This window comes from Pleurodeles waltl, chromosome 5 (assembly GCF_031143425.1).
Source record: "Pleurodeles waltl isolate 20211129_DDA chromosome 5, aPleWal1.hap1.20221129, whole genome shotgun sequence".
Taxonomy (NCBI): domain Eukaryota; kingdom Metazoa; phylum Chordata; class Amphibia; order Caudata; family Salamandridae; genus Pleurodeles; species Pleurodeles waltl.
Genome location: NC_090444.1, coordinates 631,420,673 through 631,436,692, shown reverse-complemented (window position 1 = coordinate 631,436,692; position 16,020 = coordinate 631,420,673). Strand labels below are relative to the sequence as shown.

At 43.4% G+C, this 16,020-nt stretch overlaps 1 protein-coding gene across 2 annotated transcripts in view; it reads left to right on the top strand.

The window, feature by feature from the left end:
- RNASET2 (ribonuclease T2) overlaps positions 1 to 16,020 on the top strand; it is a 148,752-nt gene that overhangs the window by 49,232 nt on the left and 83,500 nt on the right. For both annotated transcript variants that reach the window (XM_069234489.1, XM_069234490.1), the window contains one exon: positions 11,747 to 11,811. In XM_069234489.1, coding sequence (XP_069090590.1) covers positions 11,747 to 11,811 — 65 coding nt within the window. The remainder of the gene's footprint in view (positions 1 to 11,746; positions 11,812 to 16,020) is intronic.

Here is a 16,020-nt window from a genome sequence, read left to right as displayed (position 1 = left end):
CAACAATGTCCCCATTGTGTGTAATTAAAAATAATCTTTGAGCTTCTCGCTCTGTAAATGAAATGGTGTCCATAATAATTATAGCAAAACATGTCACCATAATTCTCTTTAGATTGATAAACATCCTCACTTTCAAATACAGTAAAATATTGCAATTCAGTCATCCTAGAATCAACTGTTTTCATATCCCAATCATCAGAAACCCCACCGGGTTTTATTACATTTTTCATGGAAATTTTACATACATACGGAATCTGGATGACCTCGGTCGGGCCATATATATCAAATGATACTGTTGCGTAGGCTCTCATTATCCTAATGAGACTACTGGATTTGGGCGGCAGAATCACTTGCACTGTGGGGGATTGAGTCTGAACCCATATCCCAGTCATCAGAAACATCTCCGGGTATCATTACATCGTTGACTTTATCCCAGAAAATCCCATTAGGGATTGGTATAGCAGAAATGTTCATGAAAGACAAGACTCTACGGACCTTGTCAGAAGAAAATTGGGTTTTAGGACCTCATCCACCAGTTCAACTGTTGATCTTTCTGGAAGGTAATGACCATGTATTAATAGAAATAAGGTAATGATAAAGCCAATCCAAAGGAGGAAAGCTAATATAGTCAAGGAAAGCCACAGGTAGTTCCATGGGAAATTAAAGTAATTTGTTTTAAGCCAGTTTATCAGCTTACGTGTTTTTGGCAGTTCAGATGTAGAAGAGGCAAATGAGTCCGAGAAGGTGTTGTTGATATCGGCAAAGTATATCCAGAAGCAGTTCATGCAAAAGCTGGAGCCGTATTTGTCGGGGAAGCTGGAGCCATATTTGTAGGAGGAGAGCCGGTAGGGGTCTCCCCTGTTGGTTCATAGTAAATGATGCCATCCGTCTGTGTAGAAGTTGTTACATCGATCAGTAATTTCTGTGTTGTTTGTTGTAACAGATGTTAGTGGAACTAATGCAAGATCATTTTCTACCCTCCCCAAGCTCAGAGAGGTGTCGGCGTTGCTGATCAAAACATGTAGAGGGACATCTTGGCCACTAGTGAGAGGGATTCAGGAATTACTGGCTGTTCCTCTTGGTCTGCTTTGTAGGATCAGCCACATGGTGTAACTTGACATTGTCGATAGATACAAAGCGGTTTTCTTTCGTGCCAGGCAATGGTGGTAGAATGACAGTTCTAGTACCGCGTATTCCCAGGACTGAGACTGGTGCACGGTAAGAAGGACTGAACTCCTTTTTCACAGCAACCTTTTCACGTTCTGGATCCCCAACCTTTGGAATCCAGTTGGTAGAGGTTATTGGTACATCCTCAATCCTGCAGAGGCAGCACTGGCAGAAGCGCTGTCGTTGCGGAAATGTTGTAATTCCTGCAAGACAGTGACACGTTTGTTTATGTCAAAAGGTGTTTCTGCCACCTCCACGCCAGGACCATCAAGATCTGGAACATACATTTGAGTTCCAAACAGGCACTTGTATGAAGTACGAACCCCCAGGACCTTCTTGGCAGATTAAGTGCTCTCCAGGCTCAATACAGGTGATTAAGCCAACTACGACCCGTACCTAGTACACTGGCTGTTAAGGACTGATTTAAATCACGGTTTTGTTGCTCCATGACACTTTCCCTCGGCATGAAATGGAGACGAGTAATAGAGTTGGACCCCTAATGAAGCCATGGCGTCCCTGAATGCCCTTGGGGCAAAAGCTAGGCCTGGTCCGAGTGGAAAGCGGCAGCTGCATATGTGCCGATAATGACTTGCAAATCTTTAATAACAGTCCAAGCGTCAGCTGAGCGTTGTGGCCACACCCATAGAAATCTGGAGCAAGAGTCAACAGCAACTAAGCTGTATTTGTATGCACTGTCCGGTGCTAGGGGACCACAGTGGTCCAAGTACACATACTGTAAAGGTTTGTTGGAAATTAGGAGGGGTGTCTGCGGTGGGCATTTGTCGGTGGAACCCCTAATTTGTTGGCAGATGTCACATCAAAGGCCACACTGCTTGATCTATTTATATAGACCTGGCCACCAATATCGTGCTTGCAATAATGATATTGTAGCCGCCACACCAGCATGGGCAGATGAGACCCCCTCATGCGCTGCTTTAATCAACTCTGGTCTTATGTCTTTATTGGGAATTACTCGAGCTCCCACGCCTGGTATTTTTACTTCTGCATCAAGAAACCCTCCCATTTGATAGGAATATTTAGCAGGCGATACTTTTGGAAAGGTCGTGCCTTCAGCCTTGGCTTTCACAGCAGCCCATATGTCATCGTCCGGTTTTGTTCCAGAACGAGTTACTGCAGCACCAGAAGATGTGGCTACTGCTGATTTGGCTGCTTCATCAGCCAGTATATTCCCAGCAACGTGCATTCCAATGCGCTGGTGTCCAAGTGTATGTACAACATGGACGTTTGGTAGCGTTTCCTTCAGATCCGCTACTTTCCCCCAGAAAAGCCTGTGTTTGATGGTGTTGCCTTTGGAATCTTTTAACCCATTCTGGCGCCTGTATTGTAGGTATTCATTGAAGGACTGGACACAATAGTACGAAGCACAAACAACCAGTGTTAGCTGTGCAGGATCAGTATATTCCAGTGCCATCACCAGAGTCTTTAGCTATGCTAGTTGTGCTGTGCAATCCCCTAGGGTTTGTGTGAATGTATGTTGTGGACAAAATGTATTACCCTCCATGTAGCCACTTATGATTATTGATGCTTTGTGCCTAATGCTGGTTGTGCTGAGCCATTGGTGTACATGACTCTTTGATATTGATCACTAGGCAATGTTGTAGGAAAGTACCATCTTGCCTAGCATGTTACCCCCATTTTTCACTGTATATATGTTGTTTTGGTTGTATGTGTCACTGGGACCCTGCCAGCCAGGGCCCCAGTGCTCATAAGTGTGCCTGAATGTGTTACCTGTGTTATGACTAACTGTCTCACTGAGGCTCTGCTACCCAGAACCTCAGTGGTTATGCTCTCTCATTTCTTTCAATTTGTCACTAACAGGCTAGTGACCAATTTTACCAATTTACATTGGCTCACTGGAACACCCTTATAATCCCCTAGTATATGCTACTGAGGTACCCAGGGTATTGGGGTTCCAGGAGATCCCTATGGGCTGCAGCATTTCTTTTGCCACCCATAGGGAGCTCTGACAATTCTTACACAGGCTTGCCACTGCAGCCTGAGTGAAATAACGTCCACGTTATTTCACAGCCATTTTACACTGCACTTAAGTAACTTATAAGTCACCTATATGTCTAACCTTTACCTGGTAAAGGTTGGGTGCTAAGTTACTTAGTATGTGGGCACCCTGGCACTAGCCAAGGTGCCCCCACATTGTTCAGGGCCAATTCCCCGGACTTTGTGAGTGCGGGGACACCATTACATGCATGCACTACATATAGGTCACTACCTATATGTAGCTTCACAATGGTAACTCCGAATATGGCCATGTAACATGTCTATGATCATGGAATTGCCCCCTCTATGCCATTCTGGCATAGGTGGCACAATCCCATGATCCCACTGGTCTCTAGCACAGACCCTGGTACTGCCAAACTGCCTTTCCCGGGGTTTCACTGCAGCTGCTGTTGCTGCCAACCCCTCAGACAGGTTTCTGCCCTCCTGGGGTCCAGCCAGGCTTGGCCCAGGATGGCAGAACAAAGGACTTCCTCTGAGAGAGGGTGTTACACCCTCTCCCTTTGGAAAATGGTGTGAAGGCATGGGAGGAGTAGCCTCCCCCGTCCTCTGGAAATGCTTTCATGGGCACACATGGTGCCCATTTCTGCATAAGCCAGTCTACACCGGTTCAGGGACCCCTCAGCCCTGCTCTGGCGCGAAACTGGACAAAGGGAAGGGGAGTGACCACTCCCCTGACCTGCACCTCCCCTGGGAGGTGCCCAGAGCTCCTCCAGTGTGCTCCAGACCTCTGCCATCTTGGAAACAGAGGTGCTGCTGGCACACTGGACTGCTCTGAGTGGCCAGGGCCAGCAGGTGACATCAGAGACTCCTTCTGATAGGCTCCTTCAGGTGTTGCTAGCCTATCTTCTCTCCTAAGTAGCCAAACCCTCTTTTCTGGCTATTTAGGGTCTCTGCTTTGGGGATTTCCTTAGATAACGAATGCAAGAGCTCATCCGAGTTCCTCTGCATCTCTCTCTTCACCTTCTGCCAAGGAATCGACTGCTGACCGCGCTGGAAGCCTGCAAAACTGCAACATAGTAGCAAAGACGACTATTGCAACTCTGTAACGCTGATCCTGCTGCCTTCTCGACTGCTTTCCTGGTGGTGCATGCTGTGGGGGTAGTCTGCCTCCTCTCTGCACTAGAAGCTCCGAAGAAATCTCCTGTGGGTCGACGGAATCTTCCCCCTGCTACCGCAGGCACCAAAGAACTGCATCACCGGTACCCTGGGTCTCCTCTCAGCACGACGAGCGAGGTCCCTTGAATCCAGCAACTCTGTCCAAGTGACTCCCACAGTCCAGTGACTCTTCAGTCCAAGTTTGGTGGAGGTAAGTCCTTGCCTCCCCACGCCAGACTGCATTGCTGGGAACCGCGACTTTTGCAGCTACTCCGGCCTCTGTGCACTTCCGGCGGAAATCCTTTGTGCACAGCCAAGCCTGGGTCCACGGCACTCTAACCTGCATTGCACGACCTTCTAAGTTGTCCTCCGGCGACGTGGGACTCCTTTGTGCGACTTCGGGTGAGCACTGTTTCACTCCACTTCGTAGTGCCTGTTCCGGCACTTCTGCAGGTGCTGCCTGCTTTTGAGAGGGCTCCTTGTCTTGCTCGACACCCCCTCTGTTCCCAGACGCAATTGGCGACATCCTGGTCCCTCCTGGGCCACAGCAGCATCCAAAAACCCTAACCGCACGACTTGCAGCTAGCAAGGCTTGTTTGCAGTCTTTCTTCAGGAAAACACTTCTGCACGACTCTCCACGGCGTGAAGGATCCATCCTCCAAAGGGGAAGTTCCTAGCCCTTGTCGTTCCTGCAGAACCTTCAGCTTCTACTGTCCAGTAGCAGCTTCTTTGCATCCACAGCTGGCATTTCCTGGGCATCTGCCCATCTCCGACTTGCTTCTGACTTTTGGACTTGGTCCCCTTGTTCCACATGTACTCTCGACTGGAAATCCATCATTGTTGCATTGCTGGTTTGTGTCTTTCCTGCAGAATTCCCCTATCACGACTTCTATGTCCTTTGGGGAACTTTAGTGCACTTTGCACTCACTTTTCAGGGTCTTGGGGTGGGCTATTTTTCTAACCCTAACTGTTTTCTTACAGTCCCAGCGACCCTCTACAAGGTCACATAGGTTTGGGGTCAATTCGTGGTTCGCATTCCACTTTTGGAGTATATGGTTTGTATTGCTCCTATCCCTATGTGTCCCCATTGCATCCTATTGTAACTATACATTGTTTGCACTGTTTTCTAATACTATTACTGCATATTTTGGTATTGTGTACATATATCTTGTGTATATTTGCTATCCTCATACTGAGGGTACTCACTGAGATACTTTTGGCATATTGTCATATCTGTGTATTGTGTTTTCTTATGATATTGTGCATATGACACTAGTGGTACTGTAGGAGCTTCACTCGTCTCCTAGTTCAGCCTAAGCTGCTCTGCTAAGCTACCATTATCTATCAGCCTAAGCTGCTAGACACCCTATACACTAATAAGGGATAACTGGGCCTGGTGCAAGGTGTAAGTACCCCTTGGTACTCACTACAAGCCAGCCCAGCCTCCTACAAATGTATTTTCCAGAACTGGGTATTCTAGTTCATATTGCAAAAATTCTTGAGTTTGTAATTTTGGGTCAAAGATATAGTCAACATCAGTGGCCGTCAAAGAAGTTGCCCATTGAATCCAACGTGGATGTAATGCTTTAGCGTTTGGAACGCTGGCTTTGGTAACAGCCTCAAAGGCTGGAATTGGAAATACGACAGTAATGCGTTTCCCCTGGGTTAGTGGTCTTTCTCTAATGACGGCCATCTGAAAAGCAGTGAGAATTTTCTCAGTGGGAGCAAAGCGTTGTTCTGCTGTAGAGTATAAATGTGATTTGTATGCTATCAGGACTGTTTCACCCTCATAGAAAGTTACATAGGTGAAACCAATGGTACCAGCAATTACTCTGATGACCAGATGTTTTTTATTGTCCCTTGTGTGTAAGTGTTGTGCTGCAAGCATGTCTGTTTGCAAAGCTCTGAGAATGCGTGTGTGTTCGACTGTCCAGAATTTACTGGAAAAGTCTGGATTTATTAAGTTTTATATAAGGGTTTTATACATGATGTGTAGTCTGGAATGTAAGTTTTGCCAAAATTTAGGAAACACAATAGTGATTGGAGTTTTTTTAATGGTATTTGGAGGCTGTAACTGTGTGCATTTTTCTAAGAATTGTGGCGCTAGGCTCTTTGCTTCACTTGATAGCTCGTATCCCAAAAACAGGACACCTAAGGAAGGCTATTTTTTTTATTGAATTTATAGCCGAATTCGGCAAATCCCACAACAATGCGGGCTACCCATCTTAGATGTTGCATTAATTCACCATCTGTGAGATATATATCATCTACATAGGACAATGCTTAAGGATCAATGTCGTGCAATATTGAAGTCACACGAGCCACGAACAGTCCTGGACTGTTCTTATACCCCTGGGGTAAATGACAGAATTTTTTATGTGAGCCTAGTGCGCTGAAACTTGTTAGGTCTCTACTCTCAGGCGCTATATTTTGGCAGAAGAAACCATTGGAAATATCCGGTGTTGTTTTGTATTTTTTGCACACTATGTTCATGAGTGCTGTGCTGTGTGCGTTTTGTATAGCGTATGTGCATGTACGACTGTTTAAATGTCTGTAGTCTAAGACAGTTCTGTATGAATGGTCTGGTTTAGCTACTGGGAATAAGGGATTTTTCATCAGTGAGACGCAGGGTTGGATTTAAGCCCTGGTACTCCAGTTGTGTGAGGATTTCCCTCACGGGTGCTTTAGCACCATGTTTTATTGGATACTGGGGTTGAGGTTGATTTTTTTTATTTATTTTTTTATTGAAATTACATGATGGGTGAATCTTTATCCCACCCTACATGGTTGCAATGTAACTCGGTTGCCTGCGCCAATGCCCAATCGATAGCGTAGGATTCTGCGAGCTCATCGGGATCAAGGGGTGAGAAAGAAGGTATGATAACATCTTCCCCGTATGGGCAAGTACGGACAAATTCAGGTTTCCAATCCCTTTCAGCCAGTAGAATATTATATATTTTTATGACGCGATCCCAAAAAATTTTGTCGCTTGTGCGTTCAATGTCTCCTTCTAACTGTAACGTTACTTTATGCACCCTATCAGTTGTGGAGACACGCATGTCCACAGTTTCAACTTGTAAGAATTCATCAGTTGCTTTCACCTCTAGATGCTCTTGAAGATTCCGGCGAACTATTATGACAGCTGCCGCGCTGTCTAAAGGCGCCCACTTCTTGTTCTTCAGTAGAGACCTCTTCTTGAGTGGCATGTTGAAAAGCAACTGCTTCTGCTTTTTTTGAATTGGGGTTTTTGTTGGGGAGGTTTCTCTTCTTTTTTAACAGAAACTTCTGTAGAGCGTTGTGATTCCTGTCTCTGTTTCACGTACTCATTTCTATGCTCTGACCGCCCAACTCTCTCAGTGTGTTTTTCCAGTAAGTCCTGAAAGGAACGAGATTGGCGTGTATCAGTATATTGATGTCTGTCAGGCGTTTTAATATTATCTCTATTTCTGAGATTATATCTATTCTGTCGGGTGTCCGTATGCAGAGATTCTCCCGTTTCTTTTTTTTAGGTGTTTTTTTTTTTTTTTTTTATCCCAGCACTTCTTAGAACCCTGAGGAGCTTGCTTGGTAGAAACTTTATTAGATTTTCCCTAAAACTGTGGTTTTGTAGGTCAGGCACCCAAACTATCTTGACCAGTACTAGAGTAGGTCTCCGCGATAATCTTAAACTCACGTTCCTGATCCTGTGGAGGAACATCCCGGAGCTGCATGCGTACTGCTAGTGCAACTGCTTCCCCTTTAAGGTTACTTAATATGATTGAGGAAATTGTGGCAAAATTGCCCATTAGTTGCATCCCCAAATCCAGGGCCAAGGCAGCCCCATATTCTTCTTTAATTTGTTTTAACACTTCCGGTAAATTGGCAAGTGTCGGTGTACCGTGTGCGGTAGTATAGAGCGTGGCAAATACCATGCTCCAAGTATTGCAGTTCTATACTGTTTCAACCATCCCAAATGGCAAGCACATAGTTAATATTCTATGCTTATCCTGAAGCCCCATATGGGGAAATACTGCTTCCAGTACATTTATTTTTTGAGCTAACCAAAACGGAATCTCTGCTCCTTTGGTGGGTACTTTACCCATGATCGAATGTACAGTCACAGGATTGATGCCTGGCGTTACTGCATGTGGTTGCACCGGAGCAGCACATGCTGAGTTTGTATTTAACTTTTAGATTACAAACTGTACTAATCTGCATATTGCCGTAAGCTCAACATATAAGCGATGGACTTCAGCTACCGTTAAGTTTTTTGCAGCAGGGTGAAGTGTATATGTGGCCAATAAAGGGCAGGTAGGACCATTACTTAGAGGACCTAACCTAACATGTAGAATTGTATGGGGTAGGGTGCCATTGAGCCAATTATTATGTTCTTGATAAGGTAGAGGTATTTCTAGATATGCATATGCTCTGTATTGTGCAGGTATGTTTGCAGGTGTATAGTGATGAAATGTATTTGTGTTCTCATCAGCTGCTGGAAATGTGACCCAAGAATAGAAAATTTCAATTCTGTAGGCTGGATGAGCCTCAACAACAAATGTAACTGGACCCCCCTGGGCCGTAAGGCCATGTACCAATAAATGTGCAGTAAGGGGTGGTCGCATATTAACTGCAATTGCTACCTGTTGTGGGTTTGCCATAATGAATGGTTCAGAGATAAGCACACCAGATGGGGATTATCCTTTTAGAGTTCAAGCTTGAACAACCTACAGCGTTTGTTAGGCACTCCCTACTTAGCTGAGGAGGGAAATCCTCAATACCACAGACGTCTCCATATATAGTACTGAGTTGTCTTTGTATGTAGTGAGACAGAGATACTCAGGAGGACCCGAAAATTAGAGCCTAACGCCATGTCGTGTAGGCTTTCATTATCCTAATGATACTACTGGATTTGGGCAGCAGAATCACTTGCTCTGGGGGACTGAGTCTGAACCCACTACAGGTGACACCTGTTGGCCTAATCTGGGTTTTGCTCCGGCTAACTAGCAGTGCCTCATCTCCACCCAAGAGCAGGGATGATTGGGCAACCGAACGCATAACACAATTGACTCCTCAGGGAAATCATGGTCACTCAGATCTCATCCGTTTCTCTCAGTTACATTAGTCTCAAATATACAAGGACAGTTAGAGGCACAATATAATTCAGTAAGGTTTTATTGCAGTAACTACATCTTAGATAATAAAAAATGTACTGCAATAACTAGGATGATGAAGCATGACAGGTTTAAAATTGTGACAAGTGAAACATAAAAGTATCACTACCATATTGACATTAGAGTTGTTAAAACTGCTCCTATATAGGCTAAGTTAGAGCACAGCATGTTAAGCTCTAATTCTGCCCTTCAGGTTCCCCTGGGAAGACATCATCCCTCATACCTGAGCAAAAGGCCTGTAGTCTACATAAGCAGCTGCAGCGAAACGCGAAGCAATCAGCATACAGTTGTGGTCATCTGGCTGGAATCGCCCTCTAACTTACATGGGTCAAAGTAGTGTTTTTATAATAAAACAGCTAATGTTCCAAGAAAGGATTCCCACGTAAGAGTATGTATGTTTCTTTGAACATTAGATATAAATCGTACTACTTTTGCCGGCAGCCTATCTTTACTGCAGCTTTGAGAAAAGCACAGAGTGAAAGAAATGTCTTGTTTAAGAACGCAGTGCTGGCCTAGGCAAAGAATAGCTAGATAGAGTAAATCAAAGAAGACTGCAAATGTTTCTATCCTAAAATAATAAAACGAAGCAGAACAAAATATATCTAGATTAAAGTGCACAGCGGCAGGCCTAGATTGCTAAAATAACATGTATGAAGCTGTAACTAAAATGGCTACACAACAATACTTTATCCCAGATAATCCCATCAGGAATTGGTATTGTAGCCGCCACACCAGCATGGGCAGAACAACTCCTTTATGCGCTGCTTTGATCAATTCTAGTCTTTGATCTTTGGTGGGAATCACACGATTACCCACCCCTGGTATTACAACTAGAGCAGTATTGAGGCATGAAATGTGGTAGGAATATTTGGTAGGATATGCCTATGGCATGGGCATGCCATAAGCCGAAGCTTTCACAGCAGCCAGTGTTTCATCACACAATTTTGTTCTAGAATGAGTTACTGTAACAACAGAAGCTGTAGCTACGGCTGATTTGGTTGCTTCATCAGTCAAGGTATTACCAGCAACGTGTATTCTAACACGCTCGTGTCCAATGTATGTACAACATAGACATTAGATAGCGTGTCCTTCAGATCTGCTACTTTCCCCCATAGAAGTCTGTCTTTTGAATCTCTGAACCCATTCTGGCGACCGTAATGCAGATATTCACTGAAAGACTGGACACACTGGAATGAATCATAGACAATCAACGTCAGCTGTTCTGGATTCATATGTTCCAGTGCCATAACCAGAGCTTTAAGCCTAGCCAATTATGCAGTCCCCAAAGATCTGCGTATAAGTATGCTTTTGATGGAATTCACAATGCTTCTTGTAGCCACTCACGACCATGCAGGTGGCGGAGTATTGATATTTTGTGCCTATAGCTGGTTGGGCTGAGCCATCGGTGTACATAATCGTTTGATATTGTTGTAATACCCATTAAATCCCAACCCCAACCCCAATCTCAACCCCAATATTCAATAAAGCATCCAGGTTTTCCAGCCATCTAGCAGTGCCTCATCTCCAGCGTGATGAGCCCTAATCCGCACTTCAGGTTTCCCTGTTGGGAAGACATCATCCACCATACCTGTGCAAGGAAGCATGTTGTCTAAAAAGACACAGTCCCCATATAGGCCAGGGATTCAGCAGTGTAAGCAAGCAGCTGTAGCAAAGATGTTCAGCAGTCAGCATGCAGTTGTGGTCATCTGACTGGAATCTCCTTCTAATGTGTATGTGGCAGAGAACTGTTTTTATAATAAAACAGCTGATGTTCTAAGAAAAGGTCTCCACGTAAAGATAAGTATGTTGCTGTGCATGTCGGAGGCACAGCGTACCACTTTTGCCGGCAACTCTGTCTTCAGCCTTGAGGAAAGCACAAAATGAAAAAAATGCTGTGCTAAGAAGATAATGCTTTCCTAAGTGAAAGAACAACCAGAGAGAGAAAATAAAACAACACTGCAAATGTGGCTAATGGTCGAAAAACAGCGATGCTGAATAAAATGTAACTGGGCTAAAGTGCACAACGGCAGGCCTAGTTTGCTAAAATAACGTGTCTAAAACATGGCTAGAATAGCCATGCAACACTACCCTTTGTCATTCCAAGCTCTTTCATGTGATCCAACTTATTTATGTTGTTTCAAATGCGTTTTACATGTATCTTTATCTTAATGTTCTTATTGTATGTTTTAGATGTTAACATTGTAATTGAACTGTTTTTTTTCCATTTTTGACTCAAAAGACCACTGACGAGTGTCTTTTAGTACACAGGAAATTGGATTTTGTTTCTTCCGTTTCAGGACCTTTTGCCTGACATGAATAAATTTTGGCCTGATGTACTTCATCCAAATCAGTCTCAGCTCTGGTGAGTTTTTATTTTTCAGTAATTGTATCTCATGCTATGGGGTTAATACATCATAATGCAACAACAAACTGTGAATTTGTGTGAATTCTGTTTATGAAACGTTTTATAATATATCCTAAATCAGCAGATTATTTTGTACTACATCTTTGATCTTCGTAATTGAGATCCATGCAGTACAGTAGCCTATCAAGATTCAATTTAGATTTTAATACCATAGAGCAACCCTCCACAAATTGAGGGTGAGAGTTGTGGTGTAGAAGTTAGGAAATAGGGAAGCGAAAAGAAGACCAAATAAACTGCGTTTTTAATCTGCATGTGATTTTTTTTTTTTATTTTACTTCAACAGTTCCGTTGAATCTGCCTTTTCTTCTATGCCCCTTATTCCCATCTCCTCATATAAGCACCTCCTACTCACTTTGTAATCATCCGGAGTCGATAGATGGACTCTATTTACAGGGAATTGCTCATCCAATACGTTGGCATGTCTGTATTTTGTGATATTCTTTGGGGGAAATTTCATATAAACCGCCAAGTCACGTTCTCTTCCATTGTCTGTATGTTTGGATTGTCTGGAGAATAGTGTATTGATCTAACTATGCCGTTTTTAACCCCATCTAATATGTCCTTTAGAAACAAAAACCCATTTGCAACCCTTCTCTAATGCATGCAAACATTAAATTGTCAGTTCTGTAGGAGTCTTTTCCATGTCCTAACATTGCCCTGAGTGTTTTTCCTCCCTATATCCTCCATCTTTTGTCTCTTGAAATCCACTGGGGTTCAACAAAAGGTAATAGGTCAATGATCTCTTTTCATTGCTTGCTTTGCTTTCACTTTGTGTGCTCTCAGACACCTTGGCATTATACAAACGTAGCACCATACTTGTCCTATCTTCTCCTTCCACTTTTTCTTCTCAGTCTCGTCCATCATATCACTTAGAGGCACAAGTCATCCTTGTGTACGTCAGAAAACCTTAGGCCATTGTACAAGGACAAAACCTCCTTCATAGCGTGGCCTTGTGGGACGCCATACCCCAATCACAGATTGGTAGTCTCTGCAACACAGTGGCTTTAGTTTAGGCTGGGGCACAGAGCATGTCTCTTCCTGCCTTGTTTTAGTCAGATAAGGAAACTGAACCACTGATTAACATTACCAAATGTGCTGACTGATTCTGACTCTGTGGGAGTTGTGGGAAAAAGCCTGCTTTGAGATGCATTGGAATACTTTTCTATGAGGTATTTTTTTGTCGCATAGCCCCTACCATGGGTGACAAAAATGTGAACTATGTTGAAAATGTCTACTTTAGTGTAACACTTATCTATTTTTATCAAACTAGTGCACCCGGAAAACGTCTATTATACGGTTCTCTGTTGGCCTCTAACAGCCTCTCCTTTGGCCTATGTTGCATGTATGCCTCTGTTTTCCAGTGGGCTCTCATTTGGTGAAGCACTTGACTGCATACGTGGATGTGGATGAAGGCTCCAATCTACACGGAACACAGTCCTTGAACTCTTAGTCTACTTATCTTTTTTCTTATTTTTTTTTTTTGAAAAAATGTACAGTTATAGCATAAGTACCCATATTTTCAGAAGGTGTTTAGAATAGGTCTAGATCAAGGCCAAATATTATGATGATAAACAGGTTTATTAAGCCAATGTCTCTTTTTTTAAACTAAAATATACATTACGATATAATTCTATTACAAACCACTTTCGCCAGCATGCTTAAAAAATGTCCTTAAGCAGCTGTCATATTATACTGTAAAATAAAATGGCAAATGGTTAAATTATGAAATTGTAGTTTACAACCCTGAGTCTTAAATAAAAATGACGGGAAAATAATAAAGATAGTCAAAAACTGTCTGACAAATATCGGCTTTTACATTGAGCTTACAAGATCGAAAAGCCACTATTACCCTCAATTACTGAATTGGGCCCAGGCCAAAGATTTCGCATATCCACAAAAGATACATAGTGATAGAACATAATCTGCCAAGAAATTAGTGATCTTGAAAATGTGGCAAGGATTTCGTCATGTTGTACCGATGTCGGGGCATTCATGGTGTCAAAGGCAGCACCTCAATCGGTGTTTTTTTTGGGGGATGGACTGCTTGTCTCACGCAAGATGGGTGGCTCTGATAGGCGTAAATGGAGAGATCCGTCAGCATGCGCTTTCACGGTAAAGTTGTTGCATATTGCCTTGTTCATAGCCTTAGCTGCGTCGCTACTTTTTGAAGGAAGCAATTCATTTGTACAAAGCCGCTGACCTCAGCAGGAAACCGTGGCTTCTTGTCCACTCATCACATGCCTCCTAAGCAGCGGGCACGTGGCGGTGGCGAAATCCTTTCAACATGCTAACTTGTGCGCTTTTGAATACGTGGTCGGAAGTATTGCTCAAGCAGTCTCGCTTTGTGCAGTAGGTGGCCCAAGACAGAACGGAAACTAAACCAAGCTACGCTTGTGAAATACAAGTGACATGAACGTGACAATAAAACTGGGAGAAAATGTTGTCCTTTGATTAATGTGCAAATGTAATCTCGGCTGCGTCCTGCCAAAGCACATCCCCGCTGTAACATTTCTGGAGATTAAAATGTTTACGGGGGGGGGGGGGGGGGAGGGAGGAGGGGTGCCTATGGAAGGAGAGTTGTGAAGAACTAATTACGACCCCCCCCTCCCCAAGTAGTGTTAGGGAACAGTGGCGTGAAACAAAATGCCACCCCCGCCCCCTCCCCCGCGCCTATGCACAATATGATGAGGTGACCCGAGTCTCCTGTATTTTATAGCAAGTCACTGGCATTTGTCTGTATAGGGCCTCGGCCTCCCCTTGAAGGGTTGGAGGGCTCTGTCCCAGATGCCACTGCTAACGAACCTTGGCCTCGTGTCTAAGCAATGTGCCAACAACCAGAGGGGCACGTAAAACGTAACAAATCTGTGTGCATATTTCATCCAGCAGGCGCCTGGATCAAAGGGAGAACGAAATCCCTTACAGTGTAAAAATAACATGGAAAACAAGAGAACATTTTTTAAATCTTTATCCAGTATTTCCACTGCAATCGACAAGTAGTTAATACATCTTTCTTTTATAGGAACCGAAAAGAGAACATTTCGACTAGTTCACGTCAATCGATATTCCGAAATTGATTCATTTAAATAGTGCGTTATTGCTTTTCACAATCAGCCAAAATAATTTCACCAGCCACACGCAAGAAGTTTTTACTTTAACAGTGCTCCTTAGTAGTGCCCTTAATGATGCCCTCCGCATAGCTGTACACTGGTTTAAGTTTACTTTTTCAAATGTAGTAGGTTACGTTATAGTCTGTTTTCTAGTCCAGTACCCGACATTGTTTACATTACATTGTGGCTTAGTTACTAGTAATGGACTCTGGATTGTGTCATCTCATTAGTGAGAATCTCGCAATGCATGTCCTTGAAGACACACTTGCTGCTTGTTCTTTGATGTTGTTTTTTACAGTTTTTCTTTGCACACCGTAAACACTTGGTTTGTTAAGGACGTGAACCCAGATCAAGCAGTGACATCTCCTGTGATGTGAAATCAGTCTTCCACCTTCCCTTCCTGGTTCTTCCACTGTGCGCTAGGATATTTTGAATATTTGTACGCACTAGACTTCTGTGGATTGTGCTCACTTGTGGTTTTAGAATTATTGGAATTGGTTCAAGTATTGTCTGGTAGCCCAAGTCAAAAAGGAAGATCATCCTAGAGTCATTCTAGAGTAATCGGATGACTTTAGCTGGGCTATTCCTGTAATTATCTGAGGAAGTCATCCCAAGCCATCCTGAAGTATGTGTATAGGGCGAAATATTTAAATGAGATGACTCCAGAGTTATCTCAAAAACTACTCCAGGATGGGGTCCTGATTACTTCAATTGAAAATGCGTGATGATCTTGTACTACTCCAGGAATACTAATTGACAACTTCAGGATGAGTGTGAATTATTCCAGTATGATTTCAGGACAATGTCACGATTACTGTGGATAACTACTGGAAGATTTCCTGACATCTTCAGAATGAGTGTGGATTACTCCAGTATGATTTTATGACAACTTCAGAATGAGTGTGGATTATTCAAGGATGATTTCAGGGCAATGACAGGATTACTATGGATAACTCCTGGATGATTTCTTAACATCTTCAGAATGAGTGTGGATTACACCAGAATTTTTTGATAACAGCTTCATAATGAGTGTGGATTA